Here is a 20,310-nt window from a genome sequence, read left to right on the forward strand (position 1 = left end):
CAGTACACAGTCACTTAGTAAGTATTTCACACCCACTCAAAGATTATATCAGTCTCTTCATTTCATGATTAAATGTGACTATTGTGTTACTTACCACACATCCCTTGCTCTCCCCTCCACCCTCATCCCCAACAGACCTGCCCTCCCTCCACCCTTATCCCCAACATGATTTTCTAGGTAACAGAAGTCCTACTGATGGGACGTTCCGAGGCCTGATTTGCTCAGTGTGTGACCCTCATGCTAAGCAGTTTGACCGACGAGGGGAGACAGAAGTTGAACTTTCAGAATCCAGCCTCTATATAAGCCTCATAGTCAGCAGTAGTGTCCTCCCTCTGCATGGTCTCTGTGCCTGATGAAACTGCCACTGCCAGCTTGTAAATTCACTGCATCACATCTGTACTTGATGCTGCTGTGAAGTGGCAGCACTGCCGGTGCATGGCACTAGCCATCTGCCAGGATGAGCCCTGCACAGCATTACTACTGCTCTGAAGGTGTTGATGAAGTTCAGCCTGCTCCATATCCCGTCAAGGGTGCACTGATGCCCACTGTCAGGGATGTGGACAGGGCTGGGGTGTTGCACAGGTATCTGACCCCCTTCCCAGCAGCATCCACCCAAGTCCCTGAGTCAGTCTCCTATGCTGGCGCCACTGAACAGATGAAGCAGGTGAGGAGGAGGGACAGGCAGACTGGTCACATCTTGAGCTAGGAAGATGGTTGGCAGTGTTACCACATGGGTGGTTGATGGAATGTCTGATAGCTCACTGGTATTTAGAGGGGTCTGCAGACTGGTGGTGGCAGGTGGAGCTGCTGCATAAGGAGCAGTGGCGATTGTGATGATTCTAGTAGCTACAACTGCTGGGGTGGTGGATGTGTGGGTGGTGGGTGCAGCTGCCCTACTGGTGGCAGATGTGTTTTTGCCACGAGCCTTCTGGTGGGTGAAATTACTGCTGGGAGCAGGGGTGGTGGCTATGGTGCTGGTGATTGGTGTCAGCACCACAGTGGTGTTAGCAGCAGGCTGTGCTGACCCACATATGCTAGGCACAGCTTTCTCTCCTTGGGTGGTGTGTGAAACTGTTTGGGCACGAATGGCATATGGTCACCCATCATGGTGACTGGTATATGGCTGAGCAAGACAACCATGCATTTCGGAGGATGCTCACCATAGGACAATGGGAAAGGAGTGGGTTCACGTGTGGGGGGATGACTATTCGGCCATTACTTTGTGTGCCCTCTGATGTGCACCAGCTATGGCAGGTGCTGCAAGGGGGTTTAGTTTCCCCAGATTTGTGTTGCTATGTGTAGGCCCAGAGTAGTCAGCATGCTACTGTACCATCATGGACGAGACATGTTTCCATGGGCCACGCACTGCTCTTGCATGACTGGACGGGCGCATGATTATTTGGCTTGCTATTTATGCTAACGCTCATTCATAGAGTCGCATTCATGGATTGGTTTAGATTTTGGCTGTAGTGTTTCAATTGTGTGTTTCATGGTACTGGTCTCTTATGCGATGCATGTGGCCAAAGGGGATTATGTTTATCCATATGGCCATGCCATGGTCTGTCCTGATTAACGAATTTCCATACTTTAGGTCATGGAAATATAGATGCAATAGGAAATGCCCACGTCGGGTCCCTCCCTTGGTGTCACATGCATTCAGTTGCCCTAGGATTACTCACAGGGGCTTTTGAACATATGATGTGCTTGGGCATTGCAGGGACGTCATTTCACCAAAACGCCAGGGGTAGCAGAAGTGACATCACACGACCCTTGACCCCTGATGACAGCATTTGCCCCACCACAAAGTGATATTGCCGGAAGCGATGAAACACAATCTTTCACCCGTTGACAAAACAGGAAGTGGCATCACATAGCATTGTGATGTACATTTCAAACAAGAATGGATCGGCATATGTATCATTAAGATCAGTGTGTATAGGTCCATATTACCAAATTACTGTGAATGCAAGCAGGCGTCCATGACCAAATGATAATGATGTGTTATTATATAGCACTTACGCTTAAGCACTTTATATAGAAAAAATATACACCCAATATCACCCAACCTGTGTTGGTACTCATTTATCGATCTCAGAAGGATGAAAGACTGAGTTGAGGCGTTTAAGAACAGACTAAATCAGTCACTCACCCCCTGAAGTGTGCCAGAAATAAACCTTTAATGAGTCTAGCAATTATTTTATAGAATTCCAGAAAGACACATTATTTGGTATTCCTATTCTTTCTTATTTAGGGTCATTGCTGAAAGTGTTAGACTTGTAGCACTCCTGTTCTTATTTTTCTTATGGGGCCTGAACAAGAATGCCAGCCACTCCAGAAGTAAAGAGCCACATGGTGCTGGCCACAGCCCTGAAGCTTGCATTCCAAAAAAAAAAAATAACTTTTATTTTTTATTTTATAGAGGTCACAAAGAAGACCACAGAGGTCGCAAGAGAGACCTCAGAGGACCTCTGGCGACCCCTAAATGACATCTCTGGGGAATTGCAGACATATCCTGGCTCAGTACTGGTTTCTCACTCTATTTCCGCTGAATGGAATTATTACTAAAAGCGAAGGTTAGGAAACAACACTGTGGCCTCGTAATTAGGTGCTAATTCCGCCAGACGACATGACAATAACAGTAACTGAGTCCTGCAGAATTAGCACTGTTTTCTACTGCATTACACGTAACGAGACCAAGTGTTTAGTACAACATGTGACTGTGTCTTGTGACATACAGTAGTTAGCAAGTTCTCTTATTTACCTGTTGCTTGGTTAAGGCAATTTATTTTTTGATTTACTGTTTTTATTGTTGTTGCAATAGTCATAACCAGATATTACTTGTGCGTATTTGAGTTAGGAACATATTGTAGGGCGTTATGTATTGGTCAACATGAGCTGTTCTTGGTTTAATATTGGAACCTATTTCAGTAAAATTGCTGCCTAAAGTATATGGATATACAAGGTCCCTTGAAATACCATTTTCAACATACTTGGCTTCCACCTTTTCTTTGTGGGATCCTCTCGTGTTGCTCCCAGGCAGCTTCCTGTTACTAGCTTTTATCACATGTCTCTCATTTCTAGTTTTTCGTAGGTCCTCAGTGAGCACAATGGTCGTGCATCAATGAAGGAGCAGCATTCTATGTGCCGGCTAGTTTTTCTCATCGCTGCCATTTTTCATTGTCTCTAGGCGCCCTCGTGATCTGAAAAGAAAGGAGGGGTGGGAGGGCTTCGTTAGTGGGATTGAGAGGGAAAAGTGCAAGTGAGCTTCTACGTGCTCTTGGTAGCATCCGTTCGGAAAAAACGGTCACTGTGTGCTGGTCTATTTTTAGTGTGTGTGGAGATGTGTGTATGGCTGGCTAGGTTTCTTGTTTGATGTTGCGTGGTATGCGCAGTTTGTGATGGTTTTATGTTTTGCTGCGATAGAGATATTGCATTCATTGTTCTGTGTTTTAGGATGAGTAAGCAGGATACTGGAAGTTGGTTAGTGGGTTGGTGGATAGTTGCACCACATTAAGCTAAATTCAACACATTGGCTACCCCAAAATGTTAGCCAAATTCAGTACACTGGCTACACGGTGCCCAACTTCAATACAGTGGCCACCCTCTTAATATACACAGTGGTTGTACCTTGTACATGCACCTACATTTCACATGAATTCAACAGTGGCTGTACAAGAACAGTTCACCTAGATTCAACAGTGGCTATGCAGAGGACTGCAGTTAATTACAGCCAAATGTCACCAATATGTAAGGTAGGTTAAAGTCGTTGTCTCTTACCTGGAGGTCCCTGAAGACAGCTTTGATGGTTGGGCTTGGGTGCCCAGAGCGAACCAGACACACAGGGGATGGGAGTTGCCCAAGGGAGCTGCTCTTTGCCTTGTGGCCCTTAGCCGGTTTCCTAGGCAAGTGTGCCCTGAGAGGACCTCTGAAGAGATTTGTTCTGGTCCCGTACTCAGTAGGGCACTCTATCCGGTGGATGGAGGGCAGGCAGGGTGGGAGTGGAGAGGATGAGTTGGGTTGGAGGCTGGATGTGGGTGGAGAAATTTGCTAAATGGAAACCCTGAGTCGTGGACCAGCACAATTTGAACACTTACAGGAGTGAGCCTGAACTGATGAAGCAACAAAGGCAAATGGGGCTTGGAAGCTGTAGACCTCGGAGAAACTCTGTGCTGTGTGGTTGTTTCGGTCAGGTGCTCCATACAGCACCCAATCCGGTGGATGGAGGGCAGGTAGGGTGGGAATGTCAGGACGGAGGCTGGATGCAGGCGAAGAAATGTGCAAAATGGAAACCCCGGATCGGGAGCAGCACAATGTAAGTATTTGCATTCCAATGGTTTTCCTTGTACAGGTTAATAGCAACCAAAGTAGAGGTGAGATTTGAGAACATATAAAGCAGGCCCATTTTCGCCCCCATCCTGTACCCAGTTACCCTTTAAAACCTGTGCCACAATCAGGAAGAACTGTACATGTATGTCCAGACTTCCCCTTTGTGTAGGTAATCCCCTTGCAACTGCAGGAATATTCACCTCCCCCAAAACAGATCAGATCGGGTGAAATCGTGCAGACACAAATTAGGACACATTAGGAACAGATTAAAAAAAAGGTTTAGATCTTTTTACCGCAGAACAAATATTATGGGATCCTTAAGGTTTTGTGTTCTGAAGAACAAAATGCAACTGGAGGCTGGAAACCTGCCAGCGATGAGACTGGCAGTGATGTAAAGATTGCAATGGGTGACAAATTCAGGGCAATATGGAGTTGGAATTCATGCTGACGTTCTGTACAGTAGTTTAATTATAATGAAAAACAGCATGTAATGGCCTTAACACTTTTAGATCTTGCAATGCAATAAGTTTGCAACATGTTTTTGGCATATAAGAATAGCCTTAAACCAGGTGGTGGAGTGGCGTTACATGGATTGCTTTTCATTCAGCAGGCAGATGCTTTAAATTTCAAAAGTGCCCACAGTAGAAACAACCAGGAGAAAGAACAGAGGAAAAATAAGGTACCTCAAAATACTCTTTTTCAAAGAGAGCCAGGGTGTAAAAGCATATGTATTTCACGTTATAATGTTGGCCTAAGCACATAAACATTGAACTTTGCCACTGCAGTTTCTGAAAACGCCATCTTGGCTGCTTTGCTCTCATTTCCGAGTTTCCATTCTGAACGCGGTGAGAACCCACTAAGTCACTGCTTCGGAACCTTCTCTAAAAACATGCCCCTGCACAGGAATGTTATGAATGTGCATGCAGACATTTAAAGTGAAGCACAATTCACAGCATATCTTGTTCTGAAGGATCAAGCTACTGAGTAGAAATACAGGATGACCTTTTAGTCTAGCAATAATATAGATGAAGTAGCATGAGGAATGTTACCTTGTGTTTGGAACACGATAAGATGTATGAATGGTTATTTATAGAGATAACTCTTTAGAGATCGTGAAAACTGTGATTTTACAATGTCCGCTGTGCCAACATCAAAAACAGAGATCTATTCCACATGTAATTCAAGGTCCCTTAAAACAAGGTAAATTACCTGGACAAATTTGGCAAATCGATTACATCGGTCCGATGCCAGTCAGCATAGGACGTCAATATGCGTGTACGATTGTGGACACGTATACAGGATACTTGATGGTGTTACCATGCAGAAGAGCCAAGCAATTGAATACAATTAAATTGTTGGATCAAGTGGGCGTATATTATGGGGTACCTCTACAAATTTAAAGTGACAATGGGTCTCATTTTAAAGGAAAACTGATTCAAGACCATTGTCAGAAGAAGGGTATCGAATGGATTTTCCACGTTCCTTTTCACCCCAAGGCTTTTAGATTGATCGAGAGAATGAAGGGGTTGTTGAAAGAACAGTTGCTAAAGACTGGTGATGGTAACCTGAAAGGGTGGCATGAACACATCTTAAATGCGGTGCAAGTGTTGAAGAAGCGACCAATTGCTAACGGCAGCTTTACAAATTAAACCGGATAGGGCATTTGAAACATTCATGTATTATTGAACACCACCATGGATTATGGATTATGAATAAGGGGCCTTTAACGAGCCCATTGTATTTCAACCCTTGGTCTAAGTGGGTTTTATTGCCTTCCTGAGTCCAAGAACATTTGGTCCAGGTAATAGGGTGGAGCACTTCTGAGGTTATTGCATGTGTCTGAAAAGCAAAACACTAAGTAATAGTGCACTGTACAACACAGGGTGGTGAATGCAGGGAGAGCACATTGAATAGAGCCAAGGGAGGGGGAATAATTAATGGGGTTAATCCCCTTTGGCTATATACACAAATCAGGGAGATCTACAGATATATGTGAGGAACCTGTATGGATCTGTTCAAATTCTGGCAGGGTGTTTTCAGCCTTTCAATTCTGGGTTTAAATGGTGCAATTTATGAGCACTGTTTTTGCTAACAATTGGGCAAAGCACCATTCCATTTACAAGTAATTCTCTAACACATGGATAATTCCAATAGATGCCTGGTCACCAAAAGTATGCAGGATATGCCGGCACTGCAAGTGTAAAACACAAGTTGATGCCATTGCAAACAATATGTCATAATTGTCATTTTAAAGCATTTTTGTGACACTGCAGACCACAATTTGTCAGAGAGCTGTACCTGCAAGCCAGCCGTGGCCCATTGGTCATGCACCAGAATGGCCTGCATGATTCCTGCTGGGAGAGGCAGCAATCCTGAGAGCTGTTCTCTGAGATACTGTCTCCTTCAGAAAGGGCAGACTAGTGGCAGGTCATCACCCATTATAAACAAGTTGTCCTTCGCTATAAACATACTCTCTTTGCTAAAAATGTTAATATAACAATTCACACTGTCTGGCTAGGGGCTTTGGTAACAACGGGCACAAGCTGTAAAACCCACCCCTTCCTAGTCCCAGTGTATCCGGTGGACTGATCGAGCACACTGTACTTTACCACAACTATCCACCCACACAAAACAGGCTCCAAAAGTACATTAGGGGCGCAACATGTGCCCCTTTCTTCACTGTTGCACTCTGAGTGCTTTACCAGGGTGTGCATCAGCCACTGCTCCTTCAATCACACGACACTGAAGCTGTTTGTGTCTGGTTCCTCACCTTAAGTTCACTTGCCCTCGTTGACTTCGCATTTTGCCGTGTCGGTGCCATGCCGCAGGTTTATAGCGCCTTCCTAAACTGGGTTGCCCACTTGCACTTTGCTCCCTGGACCCTGTGCTCGATGCTGTTTTGCATCATGCATGGCTCTGTTTTTATGCCACAGTGATCGTTTTGCACTTTCACACTCTGTACATGAAGAGTTTCTCCCCAGCCCTTTTTGATCAGTGGGGACCACTGAAGGTGTTAATCTTGCAACTTTCCCTGCATCATGCCTCAGCCCCAACTCCTGTCTTAGTTTCATGTCGCTGCCTCTTGCCCGAGCATGTCGCCCCCTCCCGCTTTGCCCACTTGTAGATTCTAACACTTGTGTATTTTTAAAAAACTATTTTACTACCTTCCACATGGCTTTGTCACTGTTTCAAATCTGCGCTCAATACATGTCAAAACGTCACATTTTCTCAACTCTCATGCTGGATTTCCTTTGCATCTTGTACTCGTGGTGGCCCTGAATCATGCTGTTGCCATGTTCATCTTGTATCCTGGCTTGCAACATTATGTTTTACTACTGACTTCTGCAATTGTATTTACTATCCCCTCTTGCTTCTCCACTCTTTTTGACTGCTTCCTCTGTTCTCTACCCCTCCCCCTTTTTAGTCACTTGTTTTGTTCCTCCCCTCCCTTTCTGCAACCCTCGCCCTCACCTTGCCGTTTCAAGTTACACACCAGATTTCTGAGCACTGATGAATAGAATTCAGTGTCAGCCTTCACACTGAATGTCTCGATTGGTTTCCTATATTCTGATATGCTTGACACATTTCAGGAGACAGCCACTAATAATAAATAATGAAACAAAGAGGTTTATGAAGTTATTAATATCATGATAAATGCATTCCTTTTTTATATAAAGAGCAAACAAACCAGCCAAAAATATATTGCGACAAATTATAATACTCCTCGACACCACCACCACAGTGGCTCTTGCCCATAGCTCCCGCCTATTGGTCATTAACTACAAGTAGGTCGCATTAAAACATCTACTACTGTATTGTACGAATTTGGAGAACCAATGTTAATGGTACTTGTGGGTAATCCTGGATGTGAACATCAATATATTACAGAGAGATTAGCTAGGGTTGATGGCTGGTCATGATGTGAGTTTATTAATGGCAGGAACTCAAATGTGGTATTCTCCCCAAATAAAGTATTGCTAAATTGTAAAACTGTGTTTTAATAAGATTTTATTATATATTATGTGAAGTAATTTGTGATAACTAATTTATAATGTTCTTTATATTGTACAATTCAACTTATGTATATACAAGGCAAGACATATATTAGTTTTCAGAAATTGATTACCAGAGTTTGCCAACTTAAATATTCTTGATTAGCAAACCAATGTGATTTGATTTGATTAGCAATTTTGTACTAATATTTTGAATGTCAGACGTTATTTGTACCCAAAATATAAAAATGAGCGTCAATATAGCATTTTTATCTAGCGCTAAAGTAAGACATTAGTGAGATGAGTCAGGTTTAGCAAATTCTATAACATTCTTTTAGATCTGCAGGTCAAGTAACTTTCTGTAAAATGGTGCATGTCACCACAAACCTACTTTATGCTTGGCACACTGATGCCACCCAGAGGCCAGCCAATCACAATCAAACTTTTGTTTATTTACTGCAACCAAAGCAAACGTTAAATAAAAGTTTCAAACATCCCCAGTAAATGGTACTTGCCCTTCATAAAATCTACTTGAGTGGACAAGTAGACTTTGCAAGCCCAAGATCAATGTCTGTAAAATGTAAAAGGTTAGTTGCATGAATGCACATAAATAGATATGATAAAAAGGCTCTGAAAACAGTTTGGCCAGCACTCTAACGTGGGTGCCAATATCTGATGCAATCATGATCAAAGCAACGCAAGCTATAGTGGCCAACTACGGTGTATGGTATTGCAGCAGGTCTGTAGATGTATAATCTGGATGGAACTATTGAGCACTACCTTGCAAAATAACTAATTAGCTTTGTGTATTCATTAAGTAAGAGGAAAGAAAGTAAGAGACTAAGAGTGGAGGCGTAGCAGGCAGAGAACTGGAATAATTAGGTGGAATATTGCAGTTTTTGGCCATCTCACTTTCAGGAAGCAGCTATAAAGCAACGGGGTGATAAGATAGAATGTCAATGAGTATGGGATCAGCTCATGGGTTGAGCACCAGTTGCACAGATGTATGCAACACCAAAGCATGGGCGTGTGATCATATACATTTTCAAAAGTGCTCACTCGTCAATCTGATGCATCTTCCTCAAATTAAATGAAATAGATGCACTAACCTACATTTTACTGTGAAGCTTTGAGAAAAAACAGTGCTTTATAGTAGCAGTACTGTAATTATGCATTGTGTAATGTAAGGAAGGCATTGCATCAAAGTAAGACAGACACAAGTGATCACAGTTCAAGGGTGTTTATTAAACTGTAAAGTGGGTGATATAAACGCCTAATCTAAACCTACATCTAAGATGGGAGCAAGCTACGATCATCAAATAATAATAATAATAGAGTCCTAGTAGAGTCTAGTCAAATAAAAAGGGCCTATACTAAAAACCTATTGTCAATCCTTATCGCTATGCTACAAAAGAGTGTGGGATAATGTTCACAAGAAAAGAAAGAAGTGTTCACAAAATAATAAGTTAGGATTCTATGGCCGGGGTCTCCCTTCCCCACGTTTTTAGCACAGGGCAAGACGGCAGTTCCTTTCCTCAGTATCAGGGCCTTCTGTACCCAAGTCTCTTCTCATGCAAAGTCTCTTGCTTCAGAGGGCCTGATATGCCAAAACATGAAAATAAAAGTTCCTTCGATTATGTCGGGTGATTACCTTTCCCCCTTGGGTCCCCCTCAGCTGGCTCCGATTCTTCTCTCCATCGTCAGCCTCCTCAATTGGGCTCAGATCAACCAACTTTGTGGAACCCTCACATCCCTTGCACACCCTTTTTGTGTTGTAAAACCATCCCAACATTTTCTTTGTAGTACTTGAATTGCTTACAATAACATTAGATATGTGATTTATAAAAATATAAAATGTACTGTTTTTGTGCACTTGATTTCCTATGAACAGTAATAAATCATATTATTACAATGTAAATGATGAGGCTGGAGGACTGGGATTGCTTTAATTGCAACAAAAGGCCTGTTGGTTGGAGTCCTTCTGGACTGCAAGCCACTGCAAAGGGGCATGGTCAATGAAAAGTGTTAATGTCCGGCCCAGCAAGTAGTACCCAAGTGTCTCCAGTGCCCATTTTATGGCTAGGCACTCCTTTTCCACCGTCGAGTATGCCTCCTCATGGGGTAGGAGCTTGCGGCTGATAAACGCCACCGGATACGAGTCGTCTTCAACCTCCTGGGAGAGTACCGCTCCTAATACGGTACCTGAGGCATCAGTCTGAAGAAAGAAAGGTTCCTTAAAGTTAGGACAGCGTAGAACAGGGAGAGCTGAGATGGATCTCTTTAGCTGGTGAAATGCTTGGATGGACTCATCATCAGCAAGTATATCCTTTTTGTAGGTAGGTTTCAGTGTTTCCTTTAAGGGAGAAGCTGCTGATGAAAATAAGGGAATAAACCTTCTATAGTACCCTACAAAGTCTAAAAAACCTCTGACCTGCTTTCGGTTCCCCGTCATCGGAAGACGTAGAATGGCTTCCACTTTGTCTAGTTGGGGTGTGATGTTTCCACCCCCTGCTAGCCCAAATACCGGGTCTGTTGTGCTCCTAGAGTGGTTTTCTTGGGATTGACTTTCAACCCAGCTGTCTCCAGTGCGGTTACCACTTTTCCGAGATGTTCAAGATGGTCACTCCAGCTGCTGCTGAAGACTATGAGATTGTCCAGGTAAGCCGAACAATATGCCCCGTGGGGTGCTAGGCCATGTTCATGAGGGACTGAATTGTTGCTGGTGCCCCGTGTAAACCGAAAGGCAAAACCGTGAATTGGTATAATCCAGATGGCGTGGAGAAAGCTGTTTTGACCTGGTCTTCTTTCCGTAAGGGTATTTGCTAGTAAGGTCTATGGTACTGAGGTATTGTACTGCCCCCAGCCTTTCTAACAATTAGTCTATGCAGGGCATAGGGTAGGCTTGGTAATTAGATATTGTATTTAGTTTTCGAAAGTCCATACAGAACTGGGTGAATCCATCCGGTTTAGGCGCTAGAACAATTGGCGAGTACCAGTGACTAGTAGAGTGTTCAATAACTCCTATTCTTAGCATTTGTTCTACTTCTGCCTGAACCGCAGCTCTTTTGGTTTCGAGAAGCTCATATGGTCTTAATCTTACAGACTGGTTGGGAAGAGTATCTATGGAATGCTCTATTAGAGAGGTCCAACCTGGATAGTACGAAAACACATGACTTAGCGGTTTGAGCTATGTTTGTATCTCTTTTTGTTCAACTTCACTCAGCTGTGATCCACACTGAATAGCCTGGAGGGCGGTTTGCTCCTTTTCTGTGTTGCCGTCTGGGTTTAGAGTGGCATGTACTCCTACAGGTGACTCAGAGGGTTCCTTCCACTCCTTTAAGAGATTGACGTGATAATTCTTTGGTTTCTCCCTCCTGTCTGGCTGCTCAACCAGGTAGTTGACCGGCCGCAACACAGCAGATATCTTATACGGACCTCTCCATTGTGCCAGCATCTTATTGTGTGAAGTTGGTAACAACACCAACACCTTGTCCCCTGTATGGAAGGTGCACAGCCTGGTGTTTCGGTTGTAATATTTTTCTTGGTTGCTCTGGGATCTGCCTAGGTTTTCCCGAGACAACTCCCTCAGCGTTGTGAGGTTCGACCTTAGTTCTACCACATTGCCAGTAAGGGGTTTTTCTTCTTCTTGGTCCTCCCATTCACTTCTTGCTATGTCGAGAACTGTCCTGGGCTTATGTCTAAACAAAAGTTTGAACAGAGAGAACCCCGTTGAGGACTGCAGGGTGTCTCTTAACACCACGAGGATCCATGGTACCACTCTGTCCCAGTTTGCTCCTGTTGGTCCTGTCACCTTTTTTAACATTTGCTTAATTGTGTTATTATAATGTTCTACCAGAACATCGGTCTGGGGGTGATAGACTGAGGTACGAATCTGCTTGATTCTCAGCTGTTGACGTATTCTTCGCATAATACTGGACACAAAGTTCCTCCCTTGATCAGTTACTATCTCTGTGGGAAAACCCACTATGCCCAAAAAAAGGTACCAGCTGATTGTAAACATTTCAACAGTTTCTCTTGAGTCTCCTCCAGGGCCAGATGCCCCCCCCGTAGTCTCATCATAGGCCAATTTGAGTACAATTGTCCTGAAACTTAAGGGAACCAATAGTTGCTCCACCTCTTGGGTAGCCCGATGTGTTGTTACCCGATACAGAAGGCCCTTCAGTTTCTTGAACCAAGGTTAAGTTGAGGCCCTGTCATGATGTGTGTAAGCCTGATTCCAGGCCCCTCTTTACCAGTACACTTCGAAAGGTAGACTTTTTAGCCTCCGGTAACCAGCCTATGAGGCCACTAAACATTTTTTCTTCAGCCCAATCCCCTTTCACATTACTCACTTCTCTTCTGCTTTTCCTATGTGGTTTTGGAGTGGGTGCTGTTAATTAAGTTTGGGAGAAGGGTGCAGTTAATAGCCAATCCGAGTCCTTCACATATTCTTGAAACAAGGGAAGGTCTGTCCCTATTAGTAAAGGTAGGTGAGGCATGATGGCAACCTTCAACTTAGATTTGACACCTTTGACTTCTATATTTACTTCTTTTGATGGATAGGACTTAGTGTCCCAGTGCACACATTTAACAGGTATTCGAGATTTCCCCACCTTCCCTGGCCCACTTACTTCCAGTCTGATGGCAGTTTGTTTGCTTCCGCTGTCCAGGAGTCCTTGTCTGGGTGTTCCATCTACCTGGACGTCCTTGAAGTATGGTTCTCAACTTCTCCAATATTCTCTTCCATTCTCTTCCTTGCACATATCCTATCTCCATCGGTTCAGGTTTCGGTTTGCATGGGCAGAACCTTGCAATGTGTCCCCACTCACTGCAGTCAAAGAATTGAGGTTGCCTGCTTACACTGGGCCAGGGAATGCCTCTTGGTTCAGCACGTATGGGTTTTTGTTCGACTGGTCCCGTGCTTTGTAGTACTGTCGGTTTCTGTGGTTCCGCAACCATGGTGGTTCCTACAGCCCTCGCCTTCAGTAAAGCGGAAGCTGTGTCTATGGCTTCCGCCAATGGCGGCCAGTGATGTTGGCGTACCCAACGTTGAATGGGCACCAGAAGAGTCGCTATAAATTGCTTAAGCTTTATTTTGTCCATAATTTCCTGTATGTTGCTGTTGGATGGTTTCAGTCACCTGTCCATAATAAAAGAGTTGTCGAGGCGCCCTTCCCGCAGCTTGGTATTTCTTAATCTGATTCTATGAGCTTCATCGTCCATACCCATTCGCTCAAGAATGGTTCTTTTGATATCTGCATAGGACGTGTCTCCAGCATGATTAGCGGCTTGCATTGAACCTGTTAGCAAGAGTGCGATGAAATGGCACAATTTTCCCACCAAAGCATTTTGGATATAAGAAAATTCAAAATAATCTGCACATGACAATATCATCCAGGTGAATATTTTAGCAGGAAGCATGACAGAAAAGATTATTGGTAAATATTGAACACATTTTTGTATGATAAATTAAGTCTAACAGGTGATCATTATATATTGTAGACAAGAAAAGGATTAATACAACACAGAATAGAAAGCTCCTGAAGAAGGGGATTATTTCCCGAAACGCATAGACCAAGTACTCAAGAAATTGCAGCACTACGAATGCTATGAGTTCAAGGACATGAGAAATTGTCTAAAATCAATTTGTTAATATCTGTACCGGTGTGTATGCAAGATATTCTGGAGATAGAAAAAATGTACGATAATATCCACATGAACTTTATTTCTTCTTAACCAAGTGATAAAAATCAGTGTATTTGTAATAATACGATTTATAACTGTTCATAGGAAATCAAATGCACAAAAACAGTACATTTTTCTTTTTATAAATCACATATCTAATGTTTTTATTGTAAGCAATTCAAGTACTACTACAAAAAATGTTTGGTTGATTTTACAACACAAAAAGGGTGTACTAGGGTCGGGAGGGTTCCACAAAGGTGTGGACCACTGCTGTTCATTGTATGCACCAACTCGTGTCAAGGTTGGTTTATCTCCCCTGCACCCTATAACCTTTCATAAATTGTAATACCAGCATTAAAATTCAAAGGTGTGCTCCTAGACATCAATTGAATAGGCCTTGTTCAGATCAACCAGAGCACTTGCTGATTCAAACAAAGGGCGATCTTGTCTCGCTGGGTCACTCTGTTAGCCTATGGTAAGCGCGGGCTCTTTACCATCACAGTACGCACAGCGTTCCCCTCAGCCGGGAGCGAAAATGGCAGTTCCATAATAACAAAACTTCTATAATGTGCTAAGGACTTCTGATTGTACAAGGGATTTAGCTCGACCCTTATATGACCACCTTAACGTCTCGTACCAGCTTTCCATATGACCTCTTGGTACTTGTAGTTTATTTTCTCACTAATGTTCAACATAGTCTCTTTGTTCAAGAGAGGGGTACCAGCCAGAGACCTTCGACTGAGCGCCCACGTGGCGCCAGACCATTATCTCTGGTACCAAGTTTGTTCTCAAAAGACCTCGTCTATTTATCTTCTTAACTTTGCCACTGCAACCTTGAGCCTAACACTGTCCGGTCGACTATCAGGTTCCTTCGACTCATCGGCTGTGCTGAACTCATAGACTATTCCTTTGCTGCTGGAGTAAAGGCCGGTACCACAAGGGCAAACACGTCACCCCACCCTGGCTCCCAGTGTGGGAGGGTGCCATCTACCACTGACATCCATCACACCACCTGCCAGCTGCGATTCCCGGTCTTATGTTTCTTTCATCAGAGGCTTTGCATGTCTGGGTTAAAAAGGGAAAGGGCAACTCCCTCCTTGGCATCCTTTCAGGTCTCGCCTTTGTCTTCCCTTTGAACTGCCGTCCTGGAATGGCTGCTTCCTCGTGCGTTCGGCCTTGCTCGGAGTGTACTCTTGTGCCCCGACTTTTATCCCTATGGGGAAGGGAAAGGGCAGTCAGGTGTGTATAGTTGTCGGTAATTGCCTGACTCTTGTGTTGGGACATGTCAAATGGATGCGCTGAAGGACAAGGGGGAACTAGCCATCCCCCTCCTCTTAGACCTGTCTGCCGCATTTGATTTAGTGGATCACCAGGTCCTTTGCAATCATCAGACATGAGCCGCCCGTTTCTCCAAGGCAGACACTGCCTGGATCCGATCCTTCTTAGATAACCGATCCATGAGAGTCTTCTCGTCCACTGATTCAGCGGATCCAGCTCCTGCATCCTCTGGAGTACCACAGGGCTCCTGCGTATCACCTACCATGTATAGCATTTTTACAAAGCCCCTGTTTGAAGACCTTGACAATCTGGGTGTCTCATACACTAATTACGCAGATGACACCCAGATTGTCATTCCAATGACAGGTGATTACCAAGCAGACGTGGCTTTGATTAATACAATCTACCTTGTCATACAAGCCTGGATGGCTACACAAAGGCTTTGTCTCAATGACAAGACAGAGCTCTTGCTCGTTGGCTCACCAACTAAACTCAACAAACTCAGCAACCAATTTACGACATTCAACATGGACGGCTTAAACATCAATGTTTCTTAGAGGTAAAAACCTTAGTCTTCTACCTAGATTCAGCACTGAATCTAAACAAACAAGTTAAGGCCACAGCCTCTGCCACTAGCTAAACATGCAAACTTATTAACACATGTAAACTATTTCTTTCCACTGACAGTTGCATTACATTAGCCAGAGCCTCTATTCTGTCAAAGCGATACTACTGCAATGCACTGTACTTAAGCTCTAGCATAACATTAGCAAACTGCAAATTCTACAAAATAACGCCCTCAGGCCTGCATTAAGGTTCCCTAGAATGCAGCACATCACCAACGCTAGGCGCTCCACCGAATGGCTGGCCGTCAAAGATAGAATCAATTTCAAAGCCCTCAACCTGACCTACAAATGCCTGTCTAACCTGGCTCCGAAATACCTGGTGGACACATTCACTAAGCATACCTCTGAACGTCCCATCAGGTCCTTTCACGCAAACTGTCTGAATGTACCCAACTTCAAACTAAAGAAAGCCAGGGGAAGTAGCTTCCCTGTCCTGGCTGCGCAACTTTGGAACTCTATGCCTGCAGTTTAAGATCCGCTCCTACACACTACACATTCAGAAAAGAAAGCAAAACGTGGCCTTTCTCATAGGATTGCTGACAAATGTGGCCACCCATCATTGTGCACCAACGTCTTTGACTGCTGTAAAAAGGTATATTACACTGTATGTCTGTATGCCAATATTCTGTCAATTGTATTACTAGTTATGTCTACACTATATATTTTGTTCTCTGTAAAATGCCAAGTAACCGTGTAATATGTAATGCGTCCAGATACCCTTGGGTTAGGTGTGCTATATAAGTAGATATACAAACATGTCACAGCTTGGGTATTAGTCTGTTATTCAAGCTGTGAGAAAGTTTTCGTGTTGGAAAGGGTGGGGTAGAGTTTCTATGTATCCTACTAGGCAGGATGAGGAAAAGGTGTTGCAAGGAAGGGGATACCGCGTCTCAACCTTCGGTGTCCCACCTCCACTCCCAGAGGACTCCCCATCCAGTTGATCCTCCCGCACTGGTCCACTTCCAGGAACTGGATCCAATAGCAACGGCTGTGTCCTGGCCACCTGGATGACAGAGTCCCGGGGACGAGTGGGTGAGACAACTTCAGCTTTCTCACACTAACAACTTACATTTTTAGGAATGGAATTACATAACTGTCTTTTAAAAAACACATACTGGTCTTTTCCAGACAGTGTATAGTTAGCTTAATAAATGTTTCATCCCAATTATGTTAAGTTAATCATTTGAAAAAGAAAATCTTGCCTAGCGCTCCCACACAGGCCTTTGGCACGTAAGATTTGAGGAGAGGGTTACTACTGCATTCTCTCCCCATTAACCCCTTTGAACTTGCAGTGAACAGAGAAAAACGGGTGGAGAGAGACCAGGGCAAGAGAGGAATGCAGGGTGAGCTGTGCTTTCGTTGAACAGAGTAACTTAAATAGCTAGCTTTGCTACACAAGTGTCAATTTAATTAGCAAACCTACACAACTGCAACTGCATAGCAAATTGCTATGCAGCACTGCTTATTTTATGCCTTGCAAGGTCCGGTAAACCGTAATATGCAATGAAATGAATGCAGAATGATGTTTAGTGGCACTACATCTATTCAAATTACCTGCTTATCACTAAGGGGCTGAATGAGTGTCACATTGTTCATTTGATGTGTACCAATGACAGTGTTCATGTACTGCACTTGACTGGTGAGGCTGTCCACAGACATTGGGTAGAAATTAGAATTTCGTATCATCAAGGTGCTCTGTGTGAAGATCAAAAAAGACAAACTTATGTTAGAAAACTATTAAAAAAGAACAAAGAATACAATTGGAAACAATAGCTACGGAGGTGTTACCGTCATTGCCAAGTTCACCATGGGTTTTTTCCTGTCAAACCAGACTCTGACCACTTTAATTCCATTATTCTGTATAAGAACACCACGTGGGAAAAGGAAGAAAACGACTAGACCAGATATCAAAAGACAGAGCAGTATAGAAAGCAGAACATAGAGCTTCCTGCAACAAAAAATACAAGAAGTTACTATATAATTCAAGTATGATACAGTACATTAAATATCACAGATAGTACACACAATCGATGTCAATGGACCCACAAAGGAATCAAGTAGGTCAAATGTACATTCAAATTAAATCCCTAATTTCCAAGATATGAGAAAACACTTGGGACCATTGAGGGAGAAGGCCAGATAGTTTGTGATATCCAAACAGCAAAGAGGTGGCATGCGATTTCCTACACCTAACATGCGACTTGGACATTCTGGACACGGAACGCTATGAGCGTTCTGTAGCAGCAAGTATTGCATTAAGCAGAGTATAAGAAACTGATTACATTTTTTTAATGCTATACCAACATTTCTCTTTGGATGAGAGCAGCTGGTGACATGGGACAGAGCAGGCCCAATGTGAATTGCACTTTTGGTGATTTTTATCTCCTGCCCTGAAGGAGAGTAACTCCCCCTCAAGACGAAGATAACACATCTTTATCAAAAACAAAAAGCACTTTCTATTTTTCAATTTGTATGCTTGACCTATGTGCTACAGTACCAAGTGTAAAATAAAGCTCATCGAGCTGTCAATCTAAGAATAGAAAGACTGGCATGATTCTTAAGAGTCTATTGTGTCTCTACTTCCTATTCCATACATTTTATACAATGCTTCTCTTCAGGCTTTCCTTCAAATGCTGCAAGCACACGGCCTGTCCCAGGATATTTACATGTGCATATTATTCATAGCAAATATATCAATTTCGGCTCAGCCACTGGTTTTTGTTTTGAATGAGTTGCGAGAAAACCAATATCGTATATTTTAAAAAAGGTATTTATTATAAAACAGTCAATCTTCCTGGTTCTGTTAACCATCTCAATCAACATAAAACAAAACACATCTTTGGTTAATTCACATTCTTACAAAATATATACACCCTTCATGAATTCCTTCTTCACAATAAAATATTGTACAATGGTTGCAATTGCATTTTACTCTTCTAAAACCTTTGATTGTTTGTATTTGAAATACTTAAAAATGTGGTGCTGCACACACATGTGCCGTCATGTATTGTCTCGACACTCAACAGGCAGATCTAACCTGAATCATGCTTAGTTTATTTGTCTCAATCAAAAATGAAATGTAGGCCTCTCTTGGTGTGCCTATAATGTAGGTTTTGCGGCTTCAAACTAGCATGCTTGAAAATGCTCCTTTTATCTCTATACTTAGTGTATTGTGTGCTTTTCTCTTCTCACTAGGAACTCTCAAAATGCTTTCCTTATATCTCACTGGGGGTTTTCAAATGATTTCCCTGAATGTCTTTCCTTGCATAACTTTGAATAATGTTAATTATTAATTTATTTCAATAGCACGTGTGCTTCTTAAAAGATAATTCAAAATAACTTGTTTCTATTTTGGCTTGGCTTGATCATACCCCCATCTTCAGTTGCCAGCAGCTGGCATCCTTATCAGAGTTCATATCTACTGGGCGCATCACCTCCTCAGATCTTCTGAGGTTCTTCTTTCTGTTCTGCCTGCCTGTGGGGCATCACCTAATTTTCCTCTTTCTTGGGTTGTTCTGAGGCTCTTCTGAAGCCAGTCTTATGCCCCCTTTCATACTTTTTTTGGTGCTTACATGTAATCTTGAGTGCCAATTGCTGAGTCAAACATTACCTAATATTATCAAGGGGCAATTAAATGCCAAATGCCGAGGCTTACATTTCATCACAGACACTTGACACTATTCCTGTGCCCTGTCAGCTGTTCAATATCTGATTTGATTTAAAAAGTCCCTATATTAATTGGGTCATTATCAGACACTTTTCCATCTAGATACTGGTCATATGTTAAATCTGCTTGGCCTAATTCGTCCATGAGATTAGAGAAGTGTCTTTTTTCAAACTGGTATTTGCGGACTGCGTCAGTACATTGACACTGACAGTTAAATGAAGGCTTTTTAGACTTCCTAGATTTTTCAAAATAAATCAAACCTTATACATATTCAAATAATATTCTCAATAAGCAGGCTCTTTCTAAGCACTTCAGGAAGATGCATATGTGTGTATTAAATGCACAGCTACGTGAGGCCTTGTGTTGGTGCTATAATAATGATATACTTACCTGTATCTATATAAAACGTACTGTACTAAACGGACTCCTCCCAAGCTACACATAGATTATGCCTACCAAGTGTCACATGTATGCTGTACACAACTCTAATCACCCAGTTGTTCTTATATACACCTCTGCTTCTGGTCAAAATGCTAAAAGTTGTTCTTTCAAAGCTTATTTCTACCCTAGAAAAAGCCAAATACATTACACCAAGCTACTAGTAAGAGTGTTCAATTGCGGCAGAGTGCCAAGCTCAGAGGAGTAGACCTGCCCAGCAACAGGTGTGAGAATGTGAGTGCAGATCAAGTGATAAAAGGGACGCGTGTGGCATGGTCCTAGGCGCAAACATGCAACC

At 43.0% G+C, this 20,310-nt stretch overlaps 1 protein-coding gene across 3 annotated transcripts in view; it reads right to left on the bottom strand.

Annotated features, from left to right (window-relative positions):
- TMEM106C (transmembrane protein 106C) overlaps positions 1-20,310 on the bottom strand; it is a 783,213-nt gene that overhangs the window by 72,266 nt on the left and 690,637 nt on the right. For all 3 annotated transcript variants that reach the window (XM_069653181.1, XM_069653180.1, XM_069653182.1), the window contains exons 4-5: positions 17,696-17,855; positions 17,462-17,602 (exon numbers count right to left, since the gene is read on the bottom strand). In XM_069653181.1, the coding sequence (XP_069509282.1) occupies positions 17,462-17,602; positions 17,696-17,855 (301 nt within the window). The remainder of the gene's footprint in view (positions 1-17,461; positions 17,603-17,695; positions 17,856-20,310) is intronic.

This window comes from Ambystoma mexicanum, chromosome 3q (assembly GCF_040938575.1).
Source record: "Ambystoma mexicanum isolate Mex_15411 chromosome 3q, UKY_AmexF1_1, whole genome shotgun sequence".
NCBI lineage: Eukaryota > Metazoa > Chordata > Amphibia > Caudata > Ambystomatidae > Ambystoma > Ambystoma mexicanum.